Here is a 15429-nt window from a genome sequence, read left to right as displayed (position 1 = left end):
CTTCTCTTCTTCTTCCGATGTTGACACGTCGCCTCTTCTCACTGCAATGATGGAAGGCGCGCCTTGCATCCCATTTATATAGGCCTCACCGTCCCATCATGCTCCGGTAGGTACCCACGTGGTGGGTGCCTACCGGAGCATGATGGGACGGTGAGGCCTATATAAATGGGATGCAAGGTGCGCTTCCATCATTGCAGTGAGAAGAGGCGACGTGTCAACATCGGAAGAAGGGAGAAGAAGAGAAGAAGATGACGTCACAGAAGACCGCGCTGGCTGCCTGCTAGTAATTGAGCTAACACACGAAGATAGCAGGCAGCCAGCGCTGAAGGAGAAGGCACCGGACAGCTGCAGAAGAACCGGGGTGCGCCGAGTCAACAGCGGAGAGCGGCGAAGATAGAAGAAGACCCCCCCCCCCCCCCGGAGAGCGGAGAAGACCCCCCGGAGAGCGGAGAAGACCCCCCCGGAGAGTGGAAGAAGAAGCCCCCCCTGGTATTAGAGCTAAAGAAGACAGGGGGGGCCTCCGGAGCAGACTAATAAATGATTTTAAAAACCCTTGTGTTGTGTGTTTAATAACTATCACTTTGCCTCCAGGTGAATGGGTAGGGGTACGATGTACCCCATATCCATTCACTTAGGGTGGGGGGCCGGTATCTGGGGGCCCCCTTATTTGAGGGGACTCCCAGATTCCGATAAGCCCCCGCCCGCAGACCCCGACAACCAACGGCCAGGGTTGTCGGGAAGAGGTCCTGTCCTCATCAACATGGGGACAGGGTGCTCTGGGGTGGGGGGGCCCGCAGTGCGCCCCCCTGCCCCAGAGCACCCAACCCCCCATGTTGAGGGCATGCGGCCTGGTACGGCTCAGGAGGGGGGGGTGCTCGCTCGTCCCCATTACCATTCCTGGCCGGCCGGGTAGCGTGCTTTGGATACGGGTCTGGTATGGATTGTAGGGGGGGGTCTCCTTACAACCCATACCAGACCTAAGGGCCTGGTATGCTCCTGGGGGGGGAACCCATGCCGGTTTTGATTTTACAAATTGCCGTGGAGTTACATGGTGTTACTAACTTTCCACATTGTAAAACCAGCCCTAGTTTTGCGCAAGCAAATCGGAACTTACGCAGAAATCACAATGCTTAAAAGCTTTGTGGATCTGCTTAAGTCCTCATTTGCATACTCAAAGCGGCATTTCAATGAGAAATGCCCCCAGCGGCGGATGCGGTACTGCATCCTAAGATCTGACAGTGTAAGTGTCTTACCTGCACATTAGGGGTTCCAAAGATAGGACAAATAATATTGGGGACAGTGGGAGTCCCTGTCTAGTTCCATTCGTAACACTAAAAAGCTGAGACAAGACCCCATTTACCTTAACCTGAGCTGATGGTTGGGTATATATATACTTGAGATCCATCTAATCATAATGTTTCCCAACCCTACCTGTCTTGGCACTGCCAACATAAACTGCCAATTAATGCGGGAAAAGCTTTCTCCGCATCCGTTCCCAGGAATAAACATGGGATTTTAGAAGTGTTCGCTATATGGATTCGATTTAAAGCCCTGATCATATTGTCCCGTGCTTCAGACATCTGGACAAACCCTACTTGGTCCAAATGAACCAGGGAGGGTAAGTGTTGTTGTAACCGCGTCGCCAGGATCTTGGGGAAAAAAAAAATTCAAATCCACATTGAGGAGGCATATTGGTCTATAACTCCCACATTGTGATGGGTCTTTGCCTTCTTTAGGTAAAATCGTGATTAAAGCTTTCAAAGATCTCCCAATCCGTAATACATTTTAACCAAATAAGGTCCAAAAATAGGGAAAAGCAACTTATAATATTGGGAAGTAAAACCATTTGGGCAAGGGGTCTTCCCCATTTTTGCAGAATTCATCGCTTCTTAAACTTCCTTCAGTGTAATTGGCGTTTCCAATTCCTGCCATGTAATAGACGACAAACTAGGCAATCTAGAAGATGACACATACTCATGCACCGCAGTCTGATTTTGGGGGCCTGAATGTAAATTGTACAGAGCTGAGTAAAAATCCCCAAACCTCTGCACAATCTCTCTGGGTAGCGTGTGTTTTCCACCTTCAGTTCCAATGATGATTGGGTCCATGATTGCTGTTACCTCAAAGAATTGGCTAGATGTTTACCACAATTTTCTTTTCTTTTTTTAACAAGCGTACAATGGTGTTTTGTATCTTAACTGGACACACTAAGATGTTTAATAAGTATAAGCTTTTATTTGTAAAAACAGTTTTCATAATTGACATTCACATGAACCTCCAAAAAACCTAAAATAGTGCAAAGCTCCACACTCATACATTACTCACATATTGCACATTGATGCATACAGCTTGTTCCTGCTGTTCTAGATGGTTTCACAGTGCACCTTACAGGTGGAGCTCAAGCCCTGCATATTTACTATGCTTCTCATAGGTAGATCTCCTACCCAAAACATTCATTCATCACAATGCTTCGCAAGGGTGGGGCCTCTCAGTGGAATGTTTCCACCTCCACTACTGTCCAGTCGCCTTGTGAAGACACATCACCTTCAGGAGAAAAGCTGGTGACAGACGTGATGCTAGCACGTGATTCATCCAAGGGAGACAACAGTTCTGCCCACTTTCCCAGTTCAACCTGACCCTTGACTCCTCCCTTTAACCCTCCTTCTGAGGCAGCCAGGAACAAAGTTCTTCCAATGATATGCTCCACCAGCCCCAGTTCCGCCCCTCTGGGACTGCGCTCCTGAGGTCCTTGGTCGGTCTCGTAGATAGTGTATAACCCGTCTGCAGGTGAGGGAATAGGGATGGGTTCACCTAGAAAAAATGGTCGTGAAAGCTAAACATCACTAGTAGTATTTTGTATGTGTAAAGAGCATTTTACGTTTGTTATAGTATGCACTGCATTGTACGTTCCTACAAGGTTGGCAAGCCCAAGGAGCTCTCTATCAAGCAATGCTGGAAGAGATCATTGATATAGGAGAATGGATGAACTGAAGGACGGTGCTGGGTCAATAACTGCAAAGAGGGGTTGGCGAAAGTTCACGAATCATTGATCCAGGGTAGAACAGGATTCAATCAGATCAAATCATTCATCCCTGCCACCAGGAAGGCTATCTTTGTAAATGTCATCATCCCATATGATAAGATTTTGTTAAGTTTTGTCCTTTTTACTTCTGTATATTAGTCATTTGCAGCTTTTATGTTTAATAATCCATCTGCAGATCCAGTGATGTCATCTATTGCTCTGATTATATCAATGCTAATCTAAAACGATTATGGCTAATCTAAATAGGCAAGTAACCTCCTAATACTGAGCGATTTAACTTTTTGTTGCCATTCGCCTCACTTTCAGCACATTGATTTCAGTGTTCCCACTAATGAGGCGTTTACCAACAAAAGGTTAAATTGGTCACGAGCATGACATCGAAGCAAGGCTCTTTCGGCATCAAATAATATTAAGAGCTCATGCACATATACAGCAGTTGCTGGTGTGCGCTCTGACGGGAGCAGTGTCAATGTGGTGTAAATGACTCATCACATACATTGTTTACTTTTTTTTTACTTTGAAAACATTTTAATTATCTTTATTCAGCACATTGGGCATTCCCTACTTTTTTTTTTAGCGCACAAAGCAGCGCAGTGGTGTTATCTGAAGTCTTGGGACTCAATGCAGATTGACCTGTCTGTGTGTTGGGACTTTGTTGAGCAGGGCAAAGTAGAACTATAGGCAAAAAATATATTTTTTTCATATTGGATATAGTTAAGCCCCGTACACATCATCGGACCTTTGTCCGACCAAAATCACATTGGAATTCCGACTGAATTCCATCGGAGCAAAATAGAACTCTGATGGAATTCATCCGAATTTTCTATGCCATTACTCCGATGGGGCATACACATGGCCGTAATTACCGATAGAATTACTCTGATGGGGCATACACGCGGTCCGAATTTCTGATGGAAAAAGTCTGACTTTTTCCATCGGAAATTGCGATCGGGCTTAAGGGAGGGTTATAACCCCTGTCAGATTTTTTCCCCCCGTCTGTGTCCCATTGCTGAGATTTCCCTTCACTTCCTGTCCCATCGCCAAACGGAAGGTGAGTGGAAATCCCTGTACATTAAGGAAATCCCTTGGGGACCCCCAGGTCACCAGAACTAGTGTCCTCTATTACTTTTCTGGGGACAACCTAAAATTTGGGATTTTCGTTTACTTTCACTTTCAACGATAATGGTAAACAGGACAAATAGGCAGTGTGCTAAAATGTATGCAACTGAAGTTCCCCTCCCAGAAATGGGATTCTTATTTTTATAAAGACTAAAACATCCCTGTACAGGATTCGTAGGGGCTTATTTACTACAGTAATCAGGACTGTACACTTAGCAAGGTGAATGTACACTAAGTTTAGTGTGCTGTGTTTATTTCAATCAACAAATTGTTAATTGTGCACATGATGGCATGCATTACCGCAACACACAATAATGCCTGACCCATGGTGTGGCTGTGCCTTTTAAAGCAGGCCGCCTTTCAGTTTAAATGTATCTAAAGCTTAGCCTTACATGTCCAACTCCTGCTGTATTGACCAAACTCCAATCCATGGGTGGCCACGTCGGCACCATCAGGTTTGACAGTAGTTGGGTGGAAAATTCTCAAACGGTGAAAGCATCCTATCAGTTTGCCCTGGGTGTTGCGGCTACTTGAATACAAGAACCAGCAATAGAGATTTATCCAGCCATGCTGATTAATGTGGATAGGAAAATCAAGTGATTTTCTGTCTGAGTGAAAGAAATCTATGGGGGATATTTCCTAAAACGGGAGAGTGCAAAATCTGGTGCAGCTCTGCATAGAAACCAATGAGCTTCTAGGTTTTCTTTCCAAATCTTAATGGAACAAGCTGAAGTTCGAAGCTGATTGGCTACCATGCACAGCTGCACCAGATTCTAATGCCGCGTACACACGACCGTTTTTAATGTCATGGAAAAAACAACGTTTTTCTCAACGTGATTCTTGTCAAGCCTGCCTTGCATACACACAATCGTGAAAAAAAAAATGCTTGAGCAAAGCGTGGTGACGTACAACACGTACGACGGCACTATAAAGGGGAAGTTCCATTCGATTAGCGCCACCCTTTGGGCTGATTATGCAAATTTTCCTTCTCCTAACTTGCTTCTGAGCATGCACATTTTTTCCCCGTCGTTAAAGCCTACACGCGATCATTTTTCACAACGTGAAAAATGACTAGAAAAAATAGAGCCTGTTCTAAATTTGTAATGCCTATTTTTTACCGTTGAGAAAAATGCTCTGAAGCCTACACACAATCGTTTTTAATGACCAATTTAAAAAATTGCATTTTTCTCGTCATAAAAAACGGCCGTGTGTACACGGCATATGTCCTTCAGTTTTAGTTAATCTCCCCCTATATGTCTACATTTAGTCTAAGAACCCATATGTACCCCAATAAGAAGTATATCCAGAACATTAAACTAGGGATGACCGTTCACATACAGACTTGGTGGTTTAGCCTTATCAGATATGGACATACATTGTGATGGTTAAAGGATAATTTAGTCTTTAAGGCCTCGTACACACGACCGAACATGTCTGCTGAAACTGGTCCGTCGGACCAGTTTCAGCAGACATGTTCGGTCATGTGTAGGGCCGACCGGACAATTTTCCGGCCGACCGGACAGGTTTCCAGCGGACAAATGTTTCTTAGCATGCTAAGAAACATGTCCGCTGGAAGCCTGTCCGCCGGACATGTCCGATGGTCAGTACGACTCATCGGACATGTCCGCTGGCCCGAGAACCCGCGCATCGCGTCAAAGTGATTCGACGCATGCGTGGAAGCTTTGAACTTCCGGGTTCGCACGCGTCATCGCCGCGTCGTCACCGCATATTTTGTCCGCGCGGAATTTGGTCTGATGGTGTGTACAGCCATCAGACCAAATGATCCCAGCGGACATGTCCGATGAAAACGGTCTGCGGACCGTTTTCATCTGACATGTTGGGTCGTCTGTGCGAGGCCATACAAAAGAACTCTTGACTCCCTAGCCCCCTAAACTACCCTAATCTGAAACTATACCACCCAGATGCCTACTTGCCTATTACTCAAATGGAGGCATACAAACATTTGGGTAAGGGTAATGGGTTCAGCAAAGGACAGTTTAGTGGGCTGGGGAGTTTAGTTAAAGTCTAAGGCCCCGTACACACGGCCGAGGAACTCGACGTGCCAAGCACGTCGAGTTCCTCGTCGAGTTCTGGGATGAAGCCGCCGAGGAGCTAGGCGGGCCGCCTTCTCCCATAGAACAACGAGAAAATAGAGAACATGTTCTCTATTTTCTCGTCGAGCTCCTCGGCGGCTCCATCGAGCCAAAACTGTACAGACGACAGAGTTTCTCGGCAGAATCCGGGTTTTGACCGAGTTTCTCGGTGAATTCTGCCGAGAAACTCTGTCGTGTGTACGGGGCCTAACTGTTTTTTTTTTTTTTTTCATGTTTTGGATAGAGAAGGGAGGGGAGGGTTAGAATACCTGTCAGGTTATTACTGTCTGTGTCCCCTTTGGGGTAGTTCATCTTTCCTATTTGTCCCAGGGACCAATATCACTGAAAATGACAGAACAGGAATATAGAGAGACATTTTCCAAATGGGCACACTAGTTCAGCAAAGACTAGCTAAATTTTGATCCATGTATGGGCAGGCTGGTCGTACAGAAGACAATCTACTGATCAACCACCCTGTCAGGTTTATCCGAATCAATCTGTGCTGCTGGCTATAGCCAACAGCACTAATTAGTGTTGACAGTGGATAAGTGTCCCAGCTGTCAGAATACAACAGCTCACCGAGAGTGTTTCCCAATCTATATACAGTGTGTGGATAGGGGAATCGGGTCTCCTTTTTTTTTTTTTTTCAACCCCCTTATTGAACGGGGGGAAAAAAGGTAGCTTGTATGGGCTGCCTTAAGCCCCGTACACACGATCGGACCTTTGTCCGACCAAAATCACATCGGAATTCCGATGGAATTCCATCGGAATAAAAGAGAACATGTTCTCTATCTAAACTCTGATGGAATTCATCGGAATTTCCAATGAAATTACTCAGATGGGGCATACACACAGTCGGAATGTCCGATGGAAAAAGTCAGTCAAACTTTTTCCATCGGAGATTCCAATCGTGTGTACGGGGCATAACTCTTGGTGATCATAGTCACTGAAACAGAAAAAAAAGGGGAAATCCAAAAATGTGTGAGTTGTCCATTTTTTAATGGGGACACCTGTTCTGGGAATAATGGGACACAGGTAGTAAAAAATAAAGCAGCAGGGATTCTAACCTTTCACTAAAAATGCTAAAACAAAAAAAAAAAAGTTTGGGCTAAACATACACTTTTAAGTAAACACATTCTGGTTGGGTCTTGAAAATAGTGAATTTCAGTTTATGGTGTTATTTCCCTCTCAGTTGATGTAAGTGGGTGTCCTTGAATTTTATCGGTGTCACAATGAAGTAAAATGAAAAAACAATGGCAAGCAAACTTAGGTAGAATGATGCAGAAAAACTTAAAAGGAGAGACAGGATGGAAAAACAATAAAAAAATAAACACGTTTTCAGGGAACAATGGGGAAAGGGGTGGGGGGTGTTGAACTTACAGAGACTCTAATGCCTCGTACACACAGCCGGACTTTCAGAGAAAAAAAAAGTCAGAAGGGCTTTTTTTTCTCGGATAAAAAGTCCGACCGTGTGTAGCCTCCATCAGACCTTTTTTGGTCGGAAGTCCGACGGACCTTAGATAGAGATTCTGTTCTCTTTCTGTCCGTCGGACTTCCGATCGGCTCACGGCGGACTTTTGCATGGTCAAAGTCTGACCGTGTGTACGAGGCATTACAGAGAATCTACTACTAGGTTACACTTCTAATTGTAAACCCCCTTTATTTATTACTGTAACAGTACATACTTGTGTACCCAACTGTTGTATATGCTCTGTTTGGGAGCACTGCAGAGCTAATAGAGATCTGACAATTCTGGGAATGGTGGATCCTTGTATATGCCGAAGCCGGATCCCAGCTTTAGAATCTTGTAGACAGCTGTAATGAAAGTACTGCCATCCTGCAGCCTTAACATCTTCAGAGAGACTTTCTTCCAGAGCTGTCAAGTCGCAGAATACAAAGCTTTTTGTTACATCGTTCTACAAGCGGCTCCCGCTGTCAGAAGCTTCTGCTTCCTGTCATCTCATTCCTCTACTACTGAGGCTCCATCCCATTCCCACTAACTTACTCTGAAAATCAGACTTTAAGTGGCTCAAACTTTAATGGCTTTTGCAGAGAGTCCACCACTTACATAAAGCTCCAGAGAGACTCTTGGGTGCTGTAGAAACTTTGGCTCACAGTTGATACTGCCATAGCTTAGGGCTGACAGTGGGACCTTGTTGAATATAGCTGTAATGATTCTCTCTGAAGCTGCCAGGGCTGCATAATGACAGTCACTTTTATTACAGCTGTCTACAAATTGGCTTCCACTATCCACTTTAAACTGACCATTTATCATACAAGGTTCTTGTACAATCTTCCTTTAGATTTACCAAAAGCAAATCATAGGTCAAACCTAAACACAATTTGTATGCAATCAGGCAGGCCCTTGCACTACATAGTTGAAGGTAAATCTAAAGGAAATTGAATAGGAAAATTGTGTATCGTATGGCCAGCTTTAATGTGGTAATAAACAAATTTTTTTAATTTGTACCTACAGGTAAGTTTAAAATAAAGCCTCCCTCCCTATAGGTAGAAAGAATATCTCCTAAATGTGCATTGTTTAGAATTTATGCTATAGCTCTGCTGTCACCAGCTTATGCGCACTGCGCTCTGAAAGGTTGAATATTGAGTTTGCTGTCCCCTCTGAGAGCGCTGTGCTGTGATGTTGGCTCTCAAATGCAGTAGTGATGTCATCACGGCTCGGCCATTTAAACGGCCACAGCCCAAGAACCCAGAAGGAAGATGGAAGCCCTGTCAGCAGTGACAAAGGTCATTTTGGGGTAAGTCTTTCATATTGTGCTAGTATGCGTTGCATACTAGCACATTTTGACTTGTCCTGCAGGGAGAAGATTTAAAAAAAAATTAAATTGGCTTTTACTACTGCTTTAATGCTTTACTGGAAGCTGCGTAATGACGCTAGTGCATATAGAAGGATCCTACATTTTGGGAATTGTCAGATGCCTTTTTACCTTTGCATTGCTACTAGGAATGCTCAAATAAAAAAAAATGTGTACACAAGTATGTTTATTAAAGTATTTAGATTTACAATATCTCAGATTTAGAAGTTTAACCTGGCCACAGATCTGCATCCAAAAATGCATGAGGAACATTCAGGCCATAAAATAATAAATGCAAACAGAAGATTTACAGTACACATACCACATTACTGCACAGCACTCCAGTTACACACAAGGGACACATTAATTAAACAAGTCACGGCACTGAAATAAAGGACACACAAAAATGGCACATGCTTAAATAAAAACAGAGGTCACCGATTGTACAAAATAAATCAATGTTTATTATAACATTTTTAGATAAAAAAAAAAGAAGAAAAACAGATAAACTGTGTACTGAATGAAAACATTAAGAGCTAATGGGGAGAAGTTATGAAAGGTACTGGAAGGAAAGAGAAAAGGGATTCTGGGGAATGGGAAAAAGAGACACCAGGCGACAGACAGATGACGTGATATGTGGCTTTATTGATCTATTATACTGGATGCTTGGTTGCTAGACTGAAACCACCCTCTTGTCAGATTTATGGTATCCCACCCTCCTACAATCACCCCCTGGTCTTCTTAGAATTGTAGTAGATCGTTACTCCACACATTACACAGTCAGTCATCATTACCTCTCAGGGGACCTCTTTCTTCTGCTCTCTCTTCATGTCCTTGTTCTCTGGAAACTGATGAAACCTGGGGGCACGTAAAACAAGTCATATCCATTTCATGGGCTATTGTATTATCATCTGAGGGTTTAATGACACTAGAGAGAGAAGTCCCTTCAGAGAGCTCCTCAAGGCTGGCATTCTGGAGAGGATGGGGTGCCCGATTGCTCTTTGAGGCTGGAGTTCCTGCCGGTGTGTCAGACCCTTCTTCCTGGCCCATGTGGATTCCTAGATCTGGGTCAGGTGTGAGTGTGATTTGTGGCGATGTGGCCACATCATCTGAGTGGGATTCCACTCCAGAACTAGAATCTTCATAAGTTCTAAGTTCTTCAGGGGTACTCGTCTCACTACTACTTTTTCCCGCCAATTGTGGGTCACTCAAAGTGCTGCACACCGAAGCCCTTTCTCCTGCTTCCTCCTCCGCCTTAGGTTCCTCTTGGTTATCTCCCTCTTGATTTAGGGTGGCTGGCCTTTGTGGCTTATCGCCTTCCCCTTCTTTGAAATCAGCAAGTTCCTCTTTCTCCACAAGCACCCAGTGTTCTTTCGCTGACTCCTGACAGGATAACCAGGAATCTACTATCTTTGTAGGGCCTATAAGCAAATCATGTTTGTCATTAACTTCACATTGGTTTTCGCTTAATAAAGGCTGAATGGTTCCTTTGATTCCTTCATCTGAAAATGTTATTGCCTCTGCAGTAAGTCCTGTGGCTTCTGCTGTGTTCACAGTTTGCTCTGAAAGATAATCGGCAATGACAGTCTTGTGTTGTAGATGATCATCAGCTGGCAACAAAAGAGGCTTAGTTGATGCTTCTGAAATGGCTGTTGGAGAATTGTCAAATTCGGTGTTCGTTGTAGAGGGGCTCCATGTTATTTCTGTTGGATGTAAAACACCTGGGGACTCTGTCTCAGCCAATGGTATAAATGGTAATTGTTCTGACTCTATAGTATGAGCGATTGGCTCCACTTCTAGTGTCTGCTGTTTATCTATGCCAAAGTCTACTAAAGTTGATAGCGGTTCTTGTATTTGATCTAATGTGTAACACCTTTCCATTTTTGTTGCCAGAGGACCAGTTATTAAATCATCAGGTTTGTTTTGCTCTACCAGAGGCATAGTTATTAAATCAACAAGTTCCTTTTGCTCAACCACAGGCACAGGAATTACATTGTTGGGTTCCTTTCCCTCTTCCATAGGCATTGTTATATCAATAGGTTCCTTTTCTGCAGCCATAGTTATATCAATAGGTTCATTTTCCTCTTCCATAGGCATCGTTATCATGTCAGTAGGTTCCCTTTCCTCTTCCGCTGGTAGAGTTAATAAATCATTGGGTTCCCTTTCCTCTTCCACAGGCATAGTTATATCAAAAGGTTCCTTTCCCTCTGCCACTGGCATAGTTATACTAATAGGTTCATTTTCCTCTTCCACAGGCATAGTTATATCAAAAGGTTCCTTTCCCTCTGCCACTGGCATAGTTATACTAATAGGTTCATTTTCCTCTTCCACAGGCATAGTTATATCAGTAGGTTCATTTTCCTCTTCCACGGGCATTGTTATATCAATAGGTTCCTTTTCCTCTTCCAAAGGCATAGTTATTACATCAGTAGGTTCACTTTCCTCTTCTAAAGGCACAGTTAATAAATCATTGGGTTCCTTTTCCTCTTCCACAGTCATAGTTATCATATCAATAGGTTCCCTTATCTCTTCCACAGGCACAGTTATTAAATCACTGGGTTCCTCTTCCTCCTCTACAGGCAAAGTTATTAAATCACTGGTTTCCTCTTCCTCCTCTACAGGCAAAGTTATTAAATCAGTAGATTCCTTTTGCTCTATCACAGGCATAGTTATTAAATCGATAGGCTCATTTTGTTCTTCCACAGGCATGGTTAATAAATCATTAGGTTCCTTTTCCTCATCCACAGGCATAGTTATTAAATTCATAGGTTGCTTCTGCCCTGCAAAGACTAGAGAGTTTGCTGTTTCTTCGGAGGGCTGTATTGTGGCGGTATCCGCAGCTTCCTGCATACTGATATCTGGTTCCTTCCCTGATGGCTTAGATTTCTTTGCAATCTTCATGATGGTAATTAGCTCAGCTGATTCCAACAGAACATCACTTGGGTGACTTGGAAAAGTATTTGTTGTAGAGATGCTTTGTGCTGGCCCTGTTTCTACACTTTCTGAATATTCTCCAAATTGAGATGCTTTTTCGTCTGCTGCCTGCCACACTGCAGTAACTGGTACAGTTACTAGATCCCCAGGTGATCCCATTAATTCACATATTGATGAAGCCATAGCCTCTACTGCATGATTTGCATGTTTCAGTGGCTCTAATGAAGATTTTGGTGCTTCCACTAAATAGTTAGCTGTTTCCAATAAGGCAATTTCAGACTGCTTTAGAGATGTTAACGGTTCCTCTGGGAACAATACAATGTTGAGGCCAGGTTTCTCTGGATTTATTGGAGAACTCACATAGTCCGTTTCAGTCTCTGCTGAGTCTAGTTGTTTTTCCTCCGTAATGAGAGGCTTTGTTGGCTCTTTTGCTGATGTGTCTGTCATATATACCTGTTCTTCAAACACGTTCAAGTCAGTTGAGTTGTTATCGGTTTCTGCTTCTCCCTTTATGGTTTCAATCAACATCCCCCCTGAAAATTGTTCTAAATCCTGGTTTGTTGCATTACCTTGTTCTAAATATTTCTTGAATTCCACCACAAAATCACTGGCGCTTTTTAATTCATAACCAACTGGCTCTGTTAAAGAATCAGACTGATCAACTAGATAGTTTGTGATGGATGATTTAAAAATGGTGGTCTCCTCTTGCTCGTTTGTAGACTCAAATGATTGAATGAGTTCTGCTTTAGTGTCTTCTATGGGACTTTCTGATATGAATTGTCCCTTTGTAAGCTGTTGTGTTTCATCTTCAGAGCCATCCGTACCCTCTAGATATGTAACTGGCTCTGCTAACATTAAAGTAGAGTTTGACACTTCTGCAAATGTTGTGTTGCCTGTTACACATTTTACACTTTCACATCTTTTTTCAACATTATCTGCCAGTTCAGATTGTAGCAGTTCATCTAATGATTTGTCAGATTCTCCTGGAAGGGTCACACTTGGCTGTTCAGGTTCTCCTGCTGTTTCGATCTCTTCCTGTATGTCCGCTGCTTCTACTAAATCAGTCATTACTTCTTCTGTTGCCTTATATAGGCCAGTTGAACATTTACTGTCTTCTATATCTGGTTCTTCTGAGCTTTCCATTTTTTTCTGCAAAGTTGCATCTTCTGGCCTCGAAAGTTCCATTTCTTCATCTGATGGAGTAACCTCCTCCATGGACGAGGTCTCCTGGATTTCTAATGGTTTGCAGAAATCTTCAGGTAATGTTACAGATTCTTCTGAGTGTCTTAGTGAAATGCTACCTTTGTCTTTTAAAGTATTTGGTTCATCTACAAATCCAGCCTCATCCTCTGAAAGCTCTACTCCTTCCTCTAAAGGTGTGACCTGCTCCAATGATGATGTCTGAATTTCCTCTGATGGTTCAGCTTGCTCCACTGGGGAATATATTTCTTCCTCTGAAGGAGAAGAGGTGTGTCTGCAAAAACCTTTAAAGGTTTTGTCTTCATGCACATGAGGTGTTGCTTTTTCTAGAAGCTCCACTTCTTCAGTTAAGTGATGGGAAAGCTCCACGGGGTCGAGCAATTCTTCTTTTAAAAGGATAGCTCTTTCACATAAAGATGTTTGTTGTACATGTAAAGGTTCTGTCAGTTCGACTGGGATTGCCACTTCTTCTGGAATCAACACCTCGTCACCGAAATGACTGCCTGACTCAGCTGGGCTCTTTACAGTTTGCTCAAAATGTTTCACTGGTGTTTCTACCATTCCATCTAATGGTGGAATTGATTCTCCTTGTAATACCTCTACAGGGATTTTCCCATTTACCTCAGAATTTTTTTTCTGATCCATCAACATTTCAGAAAATTCTAAAGGAGAACTCAGCTCATCCTCTACAAGTTCAACTGGAGGGTTCTCTTCTTCCTCTAAGGGGCTCGTTGTTTCTATAAGTGTTTTTGTTAGTTGCAGAGGAGCTGATATTTCCTCTTGTAGACAACTGAGTGGAGAACTGATCCCTTCTTCTAGGGAGTTTATTGGTTGCTCTGTTGGTTCTAGAGATGGTTTCAGAGCTTCATGTGAAAGTTCAATTGTTGAAGTCGTTTGTTCTGCTGATGTTACCCTCTCTTCACCTTCATTTGGCTTTATGTGGTTATTGAGATCCCCCAGAGGCTTTTCACACTGATCCAACGATCCCGACTGTTGTATTTCTGAATCTACAGGACAGGATTCAGTTGATAATTCAGTGGACACAACGCAAGGCTCTAATAATGATTGAGAATCACATAATAGTCCATCTGCAGATTCAACAATATTTTCTGGGGCCTTGCTCTCATTAACTGGCGTTGGACATGTATCTGTTTGTTCTGTATGAGCATGAACCACTTCAACACCCTTTACATTCATTTCAGGACTTTCCAGCTTTTGTTGATTAATAACCCGCTGGGACTCTGCACTCTTTACTGGTTTGGGTACAGGACGCTTTTCATTCATAGCTTTACCAGTCACTGGGACTGATTTAGATGTTACAGGAGAGTGGTTTGTTGGTTTATTTAGCACAGAAGACAGTTTAGTCATTGCAGCTGTTGGTTTTGCCAGTTTAACTTGGTTAGATGTAGATGCAGTGTTCATCGGTTTAACCAGAGGGGTCTTGCCTGACTTTGCTGGAGATGACGTGGCATTAATTTGATTAACTGCTGAAGTAGGAGGAGTTGATGTTTTGGTTGGCACCGAAGTCAGTCTTGGGGTCTTAACTAAGGGAGAAGCAGTTTTAAATGTTTTAGCAGTAGGTGAAGTTGTGTTAGTTAATTTGGGCGACGAAGATGGGATTTTAGCAGCTTTAACTGGTAATGGTGAAGTGTTAGCAGGCTTATTTGGTGCAGGCACGCTCTTCACTGGTTTATTCAGGGTTAATGTCATCTTTACAGGCTTGGCTGGGCTGGATGAAGATCCTAGAGGTTTTGTTAGCCCAGACCCACTAATTCCTTGTTGAAGGCACAATGTCTTATCTTTTGGCACTATCCCATGCTGTGTCAGTCTTCCCACATCCTTTTTAGCAGCTCCATTCTGCTTTGTGGGTGTAGGATTTCCTCCTTCAGCTTTAGGTTTGGAGGGCTGAGCACCTGCAATGCTCTTCTTGACAGCTTCAGATTTTGACACTGCTAGCAATGAAGACTGCTGAGTCCCCTTATCTCTGGTCTGCTGGCGAGTTATTTGGCTGGCAGGAGGTTTGACTGGAGATGCTGGATCTGAAAGAAAATAAGAGTGCTTACAAAGGGTATTTGCAATGCAGTAAGTAAGAAAATGTCAAGCATTAGTTTGGGTTCTGAAACAATAAATCTGCAGTGCCTATAGTTGGCAGAATTCCCTTTTTCATCTTGTCTTGTAATAGAAAAATTGCACGAGCTGATACCTATGGTAATTATAAAATATG

At 43.2% G+C, this 15429-nt stretch overlaps 1 protein-coding gene across 1 annotated transcript in view; it reads right to left on the bottom strand.

The window, feature by feature from the left end:
* Window positions 1-2211: 2211 nt before the first annotated feature.
* PRR36 (proline rich 36) overlaps window positions 2212-15429 on the bottom strand; it is a 41858-nt gene continuing 28640 nt past the window's right edge. The window contains exons 5-6 of the mRNA XM_040346314.1: window positions 9866-15244; window positions 2212-2811 (exon numbers count right to left, since the gene is read on the bottom strand). Coding sequence (XP_040202248.1) covers window positions 2489-2811; window positions 9866-15244 — 5702 coding nt within the window. The 3' untranslated portion in view covers window positions 2212-2488. The remainder of the gene's footprint in view (window positions 2812-9865; window positions 15245-15429) is intronic.

Source organism: Rana temporaria, chromosome 3 (genome assembly GCF_905171775.1).
Source record: "Rana temporaria chromosome 3, aRanTem1.1, whole genome shotgun sequence".
In the NCBI taxonomy this organism is placed as follows: domain Eukaryota; kingdom Metazoa; phylum Chordata; class Amphibia; order Anura; family Ranidae; genus Rana; species Rana temporaria.
Note: the sequence above shows the minus strand (reverse complement) of the source record. Positions and strands in the feature narration are given on the sequence as shown.